Source organism: Ambystoma mexicanum, chromosome 12 (genome assembly GCF_040938575.1).
Source record: "Ambystoma mexicanum isolate Mex_15411 chromosome 12, UKY_AmexF1_1, whole genome shotgun sequence".
Taxonomy (NCBI): Eukaryota; Metazoa; Chordata; class Amphibia; order Caudata; family Ambystomatidae; genus Ambystoma; species Ambystoma mexicanum.
In genome coordinates, this window is record NC_090936.1 from 972,193,096 (window position 1) to 972,207,694 (window position 14,599).

The following is a 14,599-nucleotide window of genomic DNA, read 5'->3' on the forward strand; positions in this document are numbered from 1 at the left end:
TGTGTTTCAATGATAGTTATTTGTGCATAGGATGAAGGATTACGTGTATTCAAAATGCAGAAGCCACTTTCTAAGTTCATCAGAGTAATTAGGCCCGCTATTGGGCGTCCTTTTACAGTGCTGATTGCCGAGTTTATTGCAAGCTCATAGCCTACAACACATGGCGACTTTTCGAGCCACGTTTCCTGTAGACAAATAATGTCTAATGATTTTAATATTTCGGCGGGTTTATTAAACAGGTGTGCATGACCCAGCGTATTCCAGGAGCCCATCTGTAATGTAATATTGCGGGGTGCTGGACATTAGCTAGATCCGTTCAAGGTTAGATCTCCTGCCAAACAGCACCAGCTCTCCTCTTCCCATTCCTTATTTGTTGCTACTTTATGATTCTTCATGTCTTGTGATTATATCGTTCACATGGAAAGGTTATTTTTTTACATTTTTTCGGACTTGAAGTTTCTTCTTCTGAATTCCTTTCCTGCTCTTCTGCCTCATTAGAGCTTTCTTCAGGGGTTTCCGTAATTTTAATTGATCTCTCGTTTATTCTTTTACTTTTGTCTTGTTTGCAGTTAGGTGCATTGTTTTTCCACTTCTTTTCACCAGTTTTAAGGATAGGCTCAGAATAATTAATTTCCCTCAAGTCAAAACCCAACAGATTCAGATCTTCAAAACTTTCCAGCAAAAGTTTACATATTGTTTTTGAGTACACATGTAGTATGACTCTATCCAATGTGGCTTCATGTATAAATTCTACTGTCTTTATGTCATTTGACGAGATTGATTTCAAATGGGGAACATGGTGTAACAATTGCAGTACATTATACCTATTCAATACCAACCCATCCTCAGTTGGAACACTCCTTTCTAATAACAAACAGTGGTTTGTGGCCATATTACCCTTCTTTTCCAATCCCTTTTTTGGCCCAGGCCCTGTCAGACGCTTATCCACTCTCCAGTCATTTTCAGGTTCTTCTTATTCACAATCTTTCTGTTGTTATTTTCTTGGCCACCAATTCCAGCTATGGATTTTGGCCCTTGGATGGCGAATGTGAGCTGCGATTGTTCTTTTAGGTCTTGCTTTTGTTTTTTCAATAAGACCAGCGGTCTTGGTGCAATTCTTTCTCTCCTCTCCTCAATTGTCATGAAGCACCCAGGTTCATGTTTGTTACTACGTTCCTCTGCAATCGCCATTTGTGGGTTCCTTGAAGGTGCAGTAAAAGTACATACACGCCTCACAATTCTTTGTGGTTCATTCGCAATTTCAGTTTCAATTTGGGAGGACAGAGAGTCTTCTTCTTCGAGACCGAGCACCATACAGTTCGCTTTTCATGCAGGTGGTTATTTGCATCATCATTCTCATCGTCCTCTATATCATATGTGGAGAGGTTCATTAGCTCTTCCATCGTTGAAGCAGCTTCCTTGTCCTCTTCATTGTTAGTGGGTATCTCAGTGGTTCTTTGTCATGTTTATCCAGGACTTGGTTCATTGATTTGAAGTCATCCTCCCCAATCTTTATTTTCTTCTGATATGACTTGGTTCATTGATTTGAAGTCATCCTCCCCAATCTTTATTTTCTTCTGATATGATGTTTGTATTGTGATGTTAAAGGCTTGAGGTTCCTCAGAAATCCACAAGAGTTTTCTGCATTTGAATATTTCCCTTGTGGCATATTTTTTGTCTTTCTTTTGCATTTCAATTGTTTCACTGTTCACACTACTGCTTTTGGATTCCATCCCTTTTTAATTTTTCAAATATTGCATAGCTTTCATTAGCTTCTCCACACCTTGTTTCCACATTTGTTGTGATCATTGCAGGATTTAAACTGGTTCCCTCAGCGTTGGCAGAAGTTAGCACATTTTGCCTTGTTGTTGGCTCTTCCACAGTTTCCCCCCTGTACTGGCACTGCTCAAGATCTACTTAAGTTTCACCATTCTCTACGCTTCCCGTCAAAGTTACCCCCTCCCGCACTGAGGTGTTGAGTCATTTTTTTAAATGTATGGTTGATAAGAGCTCTCGACCCTTTCGAAATTCTTGAAAATGGGGATAAAAAGGGGAGTGATCCAATTTTGGACACCTGGAAATCTGCCTGTAGAAACTGGCTTGGGCAGCTGGATCTAACGGAGGAGGTCCTTAAAACTAACCCGGCTAAAATTAAGCTTGGAGCATGAGAGGAGAGCAGAGCATTGAATCAATTCCCTAAGTATTTAATAAGATTTCTGGGTTATCGATACAGGGACGTAGTCATGAGACTAAGACTTAACATTCTTCCAACTAGGGAAGTTCTAGGCAGGAGGAAACAGATTCCTAGCAGTGATTTTTTTTGTAAGATTCTGCAGGAACAAAGAAAAGATCAAAACCTCCCAACATCTGTTGACTGAATGCCAGGCTTTGGATCTATTGAGAAGGAAATATGAGTGAAATAGCAAAATGCTATAAAACCCTATTGTGTCAAGAGTGGTGGGACATGTTCATACTAGGTGAGAATATTTCGATGATACTAGCAGCAATGAGGTTTATGGAGGATGTGTTGGAACTGGCAAATGTAAACTGATATGCCGTGAAGTGAATGCATCCATTGGAGGGGGACAGTGAGGGGTATTGTGAATATTTTTGAAATAATGTTCAATGAAATGGAATGTATGAGACTGTTTTTATGAAAGGTTTGAGATAAACCAACCATATAAATAAATAACTTATTTTCTAACTCCTCATCCTCTTTTTGTAGTTGGCACTAATCAGTTGTGCAGTTGTTATACTCCAAGAGGTCTCTACTGCATTTGTTTCCAATGTGGCTATAGTAGGTGTCACAGTCATACACAAGCCCCAATTAAAGATTTCACTTTTACTTGAATGACAGGAAAGAGGTAATGGAATCTAACAAATGTTTGTTTTTTGATCCAAAATATTGTCAGTGGGAAGTAAACCACTTACACGCTCACGAAACATGTACGATGCATCTGCTGTACTCATGTATATACACAAGACGGAAAAGCCTTACATCGGCCAGAAACTAAGCACTAGTATTGTACTGCCTGTACCCGGTGTATCATATGCTGATCAAGTGTGCGTTCTCTCCCCGTCTCTCTTTCTCGCTCTCTCTCCTAATTTTCTCTCTCTCGCTATCTCTCTTTCACTCTCTCACTTTCTTTGCACTCTCACTCTTTGTCTCACTCTGTCTCACTCTATGTCCCCATGTGACAAACAGGCACCATGTATACCCATATCACATCCCACCACGATGGATGGACATCCATGCCACATATTGTAACCCCCCCCACCTTACAGCATATGTTAACCCCAATGACATGTACAGTGCTCTGTTGCTTCCTAGCTAGGTTTGTGCTATATAAAACCCCAAATACAAATGTCTCTCCCTTTGGGTGAGAATCGCATTGTCAGGTGCACGTTTGCTCTAGGCATCCAGCCATCGCTGAAAGCAGAGCGATCAGAGGAAAATGAACACAGCATTCTTGGAGGTGCAAGGTGCTGGTTTTTTGGTTAACAGTAGAATGAAAACATCAGTGGCAGAGCATCATGAGCCGGGGTCTTGTCTGGTATTTGGAGAAATACATTGTCCTTGCATGTATCCCACAGGAATGTCACCATCAAACTGAGGGCACATTGATCATATTGGGGTAATACGTTTCTGGCAGACATTGTAACAGACCAAAGGACCATTCTGCAAGTTTTAAAACTGCTTACAAACCAATCAGTGCCCAGAACACAAAACTAAACATTGTAGTCATGCTCACAGAAGATAGGTATCATTGAGCCTCATCACGAGGAGGGCAGTAAGGGGTTAACGGTTCTGGCACCTTTACCAGCGCCATTAACCCCTTACCGCCCTATTACGAGGCCTGCTTGCGGGACCCGCTAAGGCCGCCTGGTTTTACCAGGCGGCCTTAGCGAGTCCCGCAGCAGCCCAGCATGCTAACAACGGGGCTGTTATTAATGGGCCCGATGTTGTCATCCTGCCCATTCCCATTGAGCCCTATGGGGGCTCGAATGGGAATGGGGATGTACCGGGTCCGGGTTCCTTGAATGAGGAATTACCGGGCCCTCCAAGGTTGGAATGGCCCGGTAATAGTAGCATGGCTACCTCCTAACTCATAATGACCCCCATTGTTTTTTTAATGTTTTGAGAGACAAAAGGGTGTGTATGCTCTGCAAAATAAGCTATGTAATTAAAGGAAAGTATATCATTGTATCATTGTATTAATAATGTAAACTGGCTCTGTTTAAAATTTTACAACGATAATTTTCTAATGATCACTTCCCGATTATAGTGTAGTCAAATAAGAATGTTGTCTTACTGAGCAAAGCACAATATCAAAAGCTAGAATAACCATATACATTATTTTCTAATAGAGGCTTACAATTCCAAGATGGATGGTCTGCTTCACTTCTATTGTACTCAAATACCCCCATTAGAAGGAGAGAGAGAGAAGGTGGAATGGGATAAAGAGCACCAATGAGTGTTCCTGGATGCTTTGCATGAAATCAAAGAGCATTTCGTAAAGAAGTTAATGTCTGCAGATCTTTATATTTGACGCATATATCTCTGATAAAAATTGATGTGCGTTTGAATCTCTAAGTACATAATGCTCCTTGGGCTTGGTGTACATTTATTTTTTTATAACACTCGCCCTAACATTAAAATGTTTGTAACTGTGGAACAAATATATTCTGATTCAGACACCCTCACATGTGGATGTCAGGATAAAATAGCTAGGGCATCGGTCCCCCGATTGGGGTCAGAGTTTCCCATTTCTAGATGTAATGTTTCCTTTCCCCAAATGTGGAAGAAGTATTAAAGACAAGGAGGGGCTGAAAGACTAAGGATGTATGTAAGCTGCGCTCATGACCAATCCACAATGCAGAGAGATCTCTAGAGAATTATATATGAGACGCAGAGATGTTCTTTTTGGAATTAGGTGGGCTTAGTATGAATTATACTCAATTTATTGTCATATTAAACTATTCCCAGCTAGCGGTCACTGAATGGCACATTTATATTAAACCTAAGTAGGGCAATCAAGCTGTCTTCACAGTCAAAGAATGATCTGGCCCAAAGGAAAAAAAAGTCAATGAAACAAATAGGCATAACAGAAGAACAGATGACTATACATTTAAGGCCTTCAGGCTTCGCCAGTAGCCCATCATAGATAAAGGCACAGGTGAGCCTCAGTTCATTCTTCTGCAGCTTAAGGGTCTGAGTAGACCTAAAGATTTTGTCCGACTAGAAAAGTGGTCAAATTGTAATTATTTTTATTTCACTTGACTTTTTTGAGTCAAAATAAAAAATACGGCTTATTTGGTAGAGATATGGATGTTTTGCCGTTGGTTTAGCACAATGATGGTGTTTATAATCCTTTCCTCTCCGGGACATCAGCACTGTTCGACAAAACTGCCTCTCGGAGAAAATATCTGTAAAAGATAATCATGCTGTCAACGTTGTTTGTCGTCATGGTTCGCACATCAAATATATTCCATACAGGCACCTGAAGGCTTGAAAGGGCATCAACCTGAGAACAAGGATTGCCTTTGCACTCAAGGGTCCTAGATCTAATTGTTTGTCAGCCACAACTCTATACAAATTGCTGCGCCTTCTTACTCAGGGGCATTATCTGTGGCATGGTCTTGAACCACAGGCCATCCCAAAGAGAGTTGGCAGCATCACGAGCAGCTCTGCAATCAATGCTTGAAGTTGTGATCTTCCATGCTGAGAATTGTGACATGACATGCTCGATGTGGAGAAGATTGTCAACAGAGGAAGCATTTCAATGACAATAACCTTGAAGCTGAGTCACTGTTCACTGCCAGCTATGATGACTGGCAGTTTGACATCATCTGCCTCAATGTTGGAAACCACCAGGCATATGGCAAACAGAAGGAAAGCACTCCCAGAAAAATCAGAGGGGGACGAAGAGCCTCACGTCTTATGTGATCTGCAAAACCACGCAAATGGCACTAGACTCCATAAACCCAGAAAGACCTGGGGAAGGCGTTGAAAACATCTGAAACTCCCATTCTTCCATCTTGGAATCTGTATATATGTTTGGGGAAAAAAAACGAATGGGAGATATGTTGGAAATTCGGCTGTACGAAAATTACATACAGCCGAAAATGTTGAATAAATCCCCCAATCAATGCCATTATAGTAAACAAGGGCAGCGGGGACTGCAGGGGTGTCCCCTGCACCCTTGTTCACCATTATGCCATTGGTGGTTGCAGGGAAGTCCCGCGCTCCAGATTAAATAAAGTAAAACAAAAAAAGAGGACCCTGCAGTGCTGGCTCCCATTCACGTAAGTGAAGGGAACCGACATCGCAGAGGGATACAGGAGATGATGGCGCACAAGGAGGTGTGCCGCCCGAAGGTAAGTAAACGGGAAGGTGGAAGCGGGTTGTCGGAAATGTCAGCGGGAGACAAAAACGAAAGTTATTTTCATTCAAATAACTTGCTTTTTTTTCATTCTTCAGAAATTCCGTGTTCAAACAATTCATGGATATCCTTCATTCTTCACATAGAGTAACACCTGTCCGGCCCTCAAGTCCACTCGCTCCTCTGGGTCAACTCCTGATAGATACAGATTGAAGTGAGTGCTCTCATCAATCCCAAATTCCATCCCTCCAAGGGTATTGCCAAAAGCCGGTATCTTGACATTTACTGAGGTCTCAAGGAAGGTGACGGGGGAGCTGGAAATTGCTACTTCAAACCCCTACTCAAAGTCATCATTGTGAGACCTGCTATTTCTTAGAAAACATCCTATTCTATACTCATTAGTAGTCTCAGCTTCACCCAAGTGATATCCATCTTTGTACACATGGCCATCACACTCAACAGCCCCTCTTGAAAAGGAGAGCAGAAGAAAGGATGGCTTGGGTAAGAGAGCATGCACGACTACCTCCACCACCATAAGGGCCATCAATGTCCTCCTAGACAGGTGTGATAGGGATCTCTGGGAATCTGTTTGTTTCAATGATGCTTTTCTTCCAGAGGATCAGAGGTAAGACTTCTGGGAAGTCACTAAGAAGGGATGCACATTCTGTGATCAAATCATCAGTTCTGCAAAGACTGTTTCCGAGCTAGCAGCCCAGAAGTATTCCATGGCATCTCTTTAATTTCATTTTATTGGTCAAGGATGTCTGGCCTGAAGGTTGAATTCCAACAAAACATCTTGGACCTCCCAGTTCTTGCCTCTGTTTTGTTTGGGGTTCATGGTGGCAAAGAAGTTACCTGTATGAAAAGAGATGTGAACACCCTAAAATATGTTGTATTGGAGCCAAAGAAAAGGGAGTGTTGGAGATCATCTTCCCATCAGCAGAGGGAGGGATTTCAGTATCCTGTTCGACAAAAACAACACCACCGCCAGCAGGCCCCACTACCGTCTTAAAATACAAATGAAGACGAGGCAGAGAACCATCGACAACAGTGGGAAAAAAAACATGGCCCTCCAAAACAAAAGATTGTGATCATTCATGTTCCCCTACTTCACTTCAAAATAACTCATGGATATTCTGACAGATGGGATTCCCTACTTTGGATTGGAATAACTCATCCAAGTGTCATGATGGGCCCAATCATAAGGTAATAGGGTTCTGCTCCTCATGGAGACACTGGCATCCTCTAGGTTCTTTATGAACGACACAGCCTGGGGGCTTAAGTGCCCAGGCGCTTCTTGGCTCAAATCCTAGTTACAGGAATAGAGCACCCAGCTACTTCTTGGTTCAAACCTTAGGCACAACGATATAGTACCCAGTCACTTCTTTCCCAAATATCTGCTCTCCAGGGATATAGCACCCAGCCTGCTATTTGTAATCCACACCAGATGGATAGTGCTAATTTCTTCCTGATCAGGGGTTATAGTGCCCCCGGTATAGCGCCCTTATTTATTTATTGTATTTGTTTACAGTGCCCAAACTCGTAAGTATCACGGCGCTGGTACATTGGTGAGCAAGACAAAAAAACAGACAAGTACAGAGAAAACAGACCGGTACAGAAGCATGGTGGCAGATGCTGCAGATAGTCAAGTGGTGGGGATACCCCAATTTAGTTTGGTCGAACAGCCACGTTTTTAGCAGTTTTCAGAGGATAAGGTAGGAAGTCTGATCTTGGATATGGAGAGGTAGGGAGTTCCACAGGGTTGGGGCAATGACTGTGACCTTGCCACCTTTTAGGGATATCGTGATTTTCTTACCCTGTCAGGATTTTCTTACCCATCCCAGGTCTGAGAGATATGGTGGCCATCTCAACCCGTAAAGGATATAGTGCCCTTTTCCAAAGTAGTCCACTTTTCTTTTCTTTGGCAAGTCTTGCAGCTGTTGTCAGGAGTCTTAACAGTGTACGGGGTCTTGGCTCCACCTACCTCAAGAGCCTTCCTCGGTCTTCCCTGGTGCTTTCCGTTATAGTGGCAGCTTCAAAGCACAAGGGTTATTCTGCATCTCATTGGGTTTATCTGGCATCTCCTGGGGTTCTCTCCTCCCTTTTCTTCTCCACATAAACTCTGGTTTCCAGCTATCTTGTTTCTCCGTTCATATACAGCCCTCTTTTCAGGCTCCTTGGTCTTTCCCGTTCACTAATTGGCCCTCTGGTATGGTGGATTGTTTGGGCCTTTCCCATTGGTCATGCATGTTGTCATTCTGATTTCCCTTTCTCGCTACAGATCTGAGGCTCTGTGAAGTTATAAAATGTACAGTGGCTATTATTATCTCAGGTGGAATCCCTGCTCACTCGCCAAGCCTGTAAAATAGCGTAGCAAATTAAGCACCTGTAGGTCATAGATAAGAATCCCGGAAAAACTGACTCAATCCTTCATACAACTGAGGTAAAAAAAAATGAAAACCAAATTTGGTTGGGAGATAATAATTGTGAATTAAAATGTTCTTTGAAAAGTGCCCTGATGCAAGAGCAATTTAAATAACAGATATGTGTTACTATTATCATATCTGTGCATCCCTGCTGGGAGCTCTGGACTCAGCTACCTGAGACTTGTCCTGTTTCATGGATTTCTGGTCATGCTCTGTGCCATTCTCTTCAGATGTCAAATCTCTAGACCAACGCGGTCTTGTTTTTGCCATGATCTCAGCTTGCAGGCAGAGCACATTGTGTTCGTGCCGCAGCTACTTTCATCTTGCAAATATTTACATGCAGTGAAAAATGGTTCTGTGTTTTTCCTACAATGATTCACTGCAGGGTACTCGGTCTTGTGAGCTCTGACTGAATGTCAGACAGTGCCTAAAAGGTGGTATTCTTTGATTTTCAGCTGTTATTGGAATTAGTAACAGATGCACCTCAAGTATCACCCAACATCACTATTGCCTCAGCCCATAGCTCTAGGATGATGGTGCGTCCTTTCTAGGCACTGCCTATATTTAAAACAGAGGGGGTTCTGGGAGTCTCTCTACCGGCAAGAACACAGCCCATTGGCCTGTTCTTGGGTGGATGGCCCCCGGGAGAGTCTCAACCAAGTCTTTAGCTCACTGTCCCTTTCACAGAGGAGAAATATCCCTGCATATCAGTCTTTGTCCTGCCCAGGGGCAGTCCAGCACCGAAATGCTAGGCAATTCTCCTCTGAACAAGAGTACCAACAGCAACCCCATACAGTGTTTTAGCGTTGTTGGGCATCATCAATGAGGTGAAGCTGTGCCTCTCGGAGAACAGTGAGCAAGGGGTCCACGTCTGGATTCCCTTGGTAACTTAGGGTGAGACCCAAAGTTACTTAATATGCAAAACAGAGGGGGTGTTCTGGGAGTCTCTCTACTGGCAGGACACAGCCCATTAACCTGTTCTTGGGTGGATGGCCCCCGGGAGAGTCTCAACCAAGTCTTTAGCTCACTGTCCATTTCACAGAGGAGAAATATCCCTGCATATCATTCTTTGTCCTGCCCAGGGGCAGTCCAGCACCGAAATGCTAAGCAATTCTCCTCTGAACAAGGGTACCAACAGCAACCGCATACACACGTTTCAGCCTTTTTGGGCATCATCAGTGAGGTGGAGCTGTGCCTCTCTGAGATCAGTGAGCAAGGGTTCCATGTCTGGATTCCCCTGCAAACTTAGGGTGAGACCCAAAGTTACTTAATATCCAAAACAGAGGGGGTTCTGGGAGTCTCTCTACCGGCAGGACACAGCCCATTGACCTGTTCTTGGGTGGATGGCCCCCGGGAGAGTCTCAACCAAGTCTTTAGCTCACTGTCCATTTCACAGAGGAGAAATATCCCTTCATATCAGTTTTTGTACTGCCCAGGGGCAGTCCAGCACCGAAATGCTGGGCAATTCTCCTCTGAACAAGAGTACCAACAGCAACCCCATACATGTGTTTCAGCCTTGCTGGGCATCATCAGTGTACTGCCTATAAGTACTAGGGATTATGTGTTGTCCATAAAACATAGGTATAACTCTTGCTTCAGAGTTGGAGAGCTAGTCAATTAAGACCAGGTAGTGTCATGAAGATGGAGGAGGTCTCTGCAACTCCCATCCTTCTCCTCCTCCTTCTCCACCTCCAGTACTGATCAGATGCCATGGCAGACCACTATCCTGGGCTGTAGAAAGTCCCCCACACTTTTTGCGACACCCCCCCACAAGGGTAAGTGGATGGGCAGCCAAACAGATGTTTCTAGTATACCTGTGGAGCAAGCAAAACACATATGATATGATATGATAGTTTATTTATATAGCGCCTATACACAATGTGTTTCAAAGCACTTCAAGGCAAGGGAGGGAACAAGGGAAAATACATCCACATTCTTACAGGCCATGAACAGTAAGGATGTGAAATTAACTATCGTACTCGGCCTGACGACATATCAGATAGTGCAAGAGCTAAAACATAGATAAGGAAGGGAGGGGGAGAGTGGGAAGGAAATGGAAACAGACAGGCGACTACCGTACTAGGCCTGACAACATTTCTGGTAGAGCCAGAGAAAAACAAAAGGTGAGGGAGAGGGGTGCAGAAATGGAGAGGAGGAACAAAACAAGCGACTATCATACTAGGCCTGACGACATTTCAGATCGTGCTGGAGGGGTGGTGGGGAGGAAAAAAACAGTAATGGGAGGGTGGAGGAAAAAGACGAGGTTGCTATCATATTAGGTCCAGGGACAATTCTGATAGAGTAAGTGCATAGAGGAAAGTAAGGGGAGGAGATAGGGAGAAGGGAAAGGAGGAGAGAACAGAGAGTAAGCAGTCAAAAAGAGTGGAGAAGCAAGAGTGGAGAGCGAATACAATTGCAGAAGTCAGTAGTAACACATAATGTTGTAAGCCAGGATACAAGATGAAGATGGGAATAGCATGATTCAGGGCCACCATGAGTACAAGATGCAAAGGAAGTCCAGCATGAGAGTTGAGAAAGAGTGACGCACCGTGAATGAATGAAGTCCATAAAAGTCAAATCCAGCATTGGCCACAAGACGGTGATGATGAAGGAAGGCACCAGGTGGGCGGGGCTTGCTAAGTGGTTAAAAAGAGCAGCAGGCAGGAAGGCACCAGGTGGGCAGGGCTTATGCCAGGTGACCTAGATCCACTTGCACCTGCTCCCCATCTTCAAAGGAAAAGAAGCTGGAGGGCTCCTTAAGTGGGGAAACAGAGCGGCAAGCAGGAAGGCACCAGGTGGGCGTGGCTTGCTAAGTGGTGAAAAAGAGTGGGAAGCAGGAAGGCACCAGGTGGGCGGGGCTTGCTAAGCGGTGGAAAAGAGCGGCAGGCATAATTGAAGGCACCAGGTGGGCGGGGCTTGCTATGTGGTGAAAAAGAGCAGGAAGCAGGAAGGCACCACGTGGGCGGGGCTTGCTAAGTGGTGAAAAAGAGCAGCAAGCAGGAAGGCACCAGGTGGGCGGGGCTTGCTTAGTGGTAAAAACAGCAGCAAGCAGGAAGGCACCAGGTGCGCGTGGCTTGCTAAGTGGTGAAAAAGAGCGGGAAGCAGGAAGGCACCAGGTGGGTGGGGCTTGCTAAGCGGTGAAAAAGAGCAGCAAGCAGGAAGGCACCAGTTAGGCGTGGCTTGCTAAGTGGTGAAAAAGAGCAGGAAGCAGGAAGGCACCAGGTGGGCGGGGCTTGCTAAGTGGTGAAAAAGAGCGGCAGGCATGAAGGCACCAGGTGGGCGGGGCTTAGACCAGGTGACCTAGATCCACTTGCCCCTGCTCCCCGTCTGCAAAGGAAAAGAAGCTGGAGGGCTCCTTAAGTAGGGAAACAGACCGGCAAGCAGGAAGGCACCAGGTGGGCGTGGCTTGCTAAGTGATGAAAAAGAGCGGGAAGCAGGAAGGCACCAGGTGGGCGGGGCTAGCTAACTGGTGAAAAAGAGCGGCAGGCAGGAAGGAAGGCACCAGGTGGGCAGGGTTTAGGCCAGGTGACCTAGATCCACTTGCGCCTGCTAAATTTGTTCAGAAAGAAGTGCCGAAGAAGAAAGCCGTTCCAGTTATTCAGCGATTGGTATTACAACAACGAACCATAGGAATCGAGAAATATACACATACATACAAGCCTCCTTACTAGGATATGCGAGTCAGAGGGCAGAAGAACATCAAAGAAAGAAGATAAAAAAAGAAAAACATCTCTCTCTCTTTCTCTCTCTGTCTCCCTTTCATATTCACTCCCTCCCACTCTTCTGTCATTCTCCCTTCAATCCTTTTTTCTAGCTACCTTCCTCTATCCCTCTTGTCCTTCCTTCTCTATCTCCCTTGTATTCTCATTTCCCTGCAGTGAATAGGTCCTTCACTCTTTAGCCCCTCTTTCCTCCTGGTATATCCCCCACAACCAAGATACCCTCTCCCAACCCTGCAGCCGCTGATTGGTATCACTTCCCTTCCTATATTTATTTCTCACCATCTTTGATTTATGGTCCAGCTTTGTATTTTAATGGTACCCCCAGTGGTCCTCGTGCAGTCACAGTTCCTTTACCTCATGCTTATTGGTCTATTTCTTCTTTACCCTACAGGTTTATCCCACGCCATGAGGATGAGCTGGAGTTGGATGTAGATGACCCGATACTAGTGGAAATTGAAGAAGACGATTACTGGTATCGAGGATACAACATGAGGACGGGGGAGAGGGGCATATTTCCAGCTTTCTATGCCCATGAGGTGGTGAGCCCTGTGAAAGAAGTCATAGGTAGGAGATGGTTCCTTGAGTCACATTTTTTCAAACACTTTTTACTTTGTATACTTTGAGCTTTTTTGCTACACAGGTTGTGTGCTCTACCTGCAACCAATGAGTCTAATACTTTGCCCAATTAGCAGAATGTGCTTTGCATCAGTTCTGTGCTCCCAGAGAAATGCCATGCAATCCCGTATTCTCCATTCCGGATTCCCCAAGCTGTCCTGTGAATACTTCCACGTGGAGCCAAGATAGGCTGTGTCCAAATGTTTTCCTAAAGCCACAACATATCATCTTGAGCTCTCCTTAGTAGTTGTTCCAATCTTCTGAACATTATGCAATGAAAATAAAAGAATTCTGTTTACACCAAAGCAGCCTAAAAAAGGCAATAAAATACACAAAAGTATCCATGAACTCAAGAAAATCAACTCAATCATCCTTCAAACTACCTAATTCTGATGTGAATTTCAAATCTCCTTTGTATTTTTACCAATTCTTCCAAAGAAGGTGCATACATTTGCAGTAAACCCTAAAAGAGTCTGAATCCATTATTTTGCTATTAATAGTACATCTCTTTGAAACTCATAAAATTACACCAAACCTGAAGCACATTGAAGTCACCCTGAAACAAATGAGAAGTTTGCTAAATTCCTCCAAACTCTAGGGTGTCCCTCTAATTGGCTAGCAGTTTCGAGAAAGTTCTGAAATATATATGATTACAGGTTAGAAAAGAACAGAGGTTGACCTGTGTTTCAGGCATTCTTTTTTACTGGATGCCATTGCCTGCTGCTTGCTGGGGGGCAGTGTGTATAGTTACTACTCCTTGTCATTAGCCCTAGAACAGAGGTCTGCAACATGCAAATCTCCAGATGTTTTGGTGTGCGAATTTCATGATCCCCCACTACTGAATATACTGGCCATGGGAGGTGTTGTTGTAGTGCAAAACATCTGGAAGACCAAAGGTTGCAGACGTCTGCCCTAGGACTATGATGTGTTTAAACGTAACTTTGGCTCTATTAAAATCTTCCCGGTAAAGACAATGAAGAGACTCAATAAAAATAACAGTAACAGTTATATTGAACATTTGGATAGTGTTCATTGCCAAAGCTGTCTCTTGAAACTTAACAATATGTGCTGCTATCCAGCACACACCCTCCTATGGCAGAAGACTCGGTATTCTTACACATGATCCATGCTTAAACACAAGTTAGAGTATAAGAGTATCTAGATTTTAAACAGACTGTGTTAGTACAGTCACTTTTGTGTTCCAACGTATCCAGCATGCAACCAATGTGCCACATTAATTCACACACGTGGTTGAAGGACAAGATATTACCTTACAATTGAAGAGGCTGCTTGTGCTCCTGATATTAAAGGACATTTTGGGTAGCAGAAATTCATAATTGAAACAGCCCATACAGTGGATAGTGTTTGAAGTCAATCCTATCCAGCCAACCAGGGCAGAGGCTACAGGGATCTTATCATTTCCTGGGAGAAACGAGAAGATTTCAAGCTCCAC

At 44.0% G+C, this 14,599-nt stretch overlaps 1 protein-coding gene across 2 annotated transcripts in view; it reads left to right on the forward strand.

Moving 5' to 3' along the window:
• Positions 1–14,599, forward strand: part of MAPK8IP2 (mitogen-activated protein kinase 8 interacting protein 2) — a 451,558-nt gene that overhangs the window by 333,013 nt on the left and 103,946 nt on the right. For both annotated transcript variants that reach the window (XM_069629461.1, XM_069629462.1), the window contains exon 7: positions 12,923–13,095. In XM_069629461.1, coding sequence (XP_069485562.1) covers positions 12,923–13,095 — 173 coding nt within the window. The remainder of the gene's footprint in view (positions 1–12,922; positions 13,096–14,599) is intronic.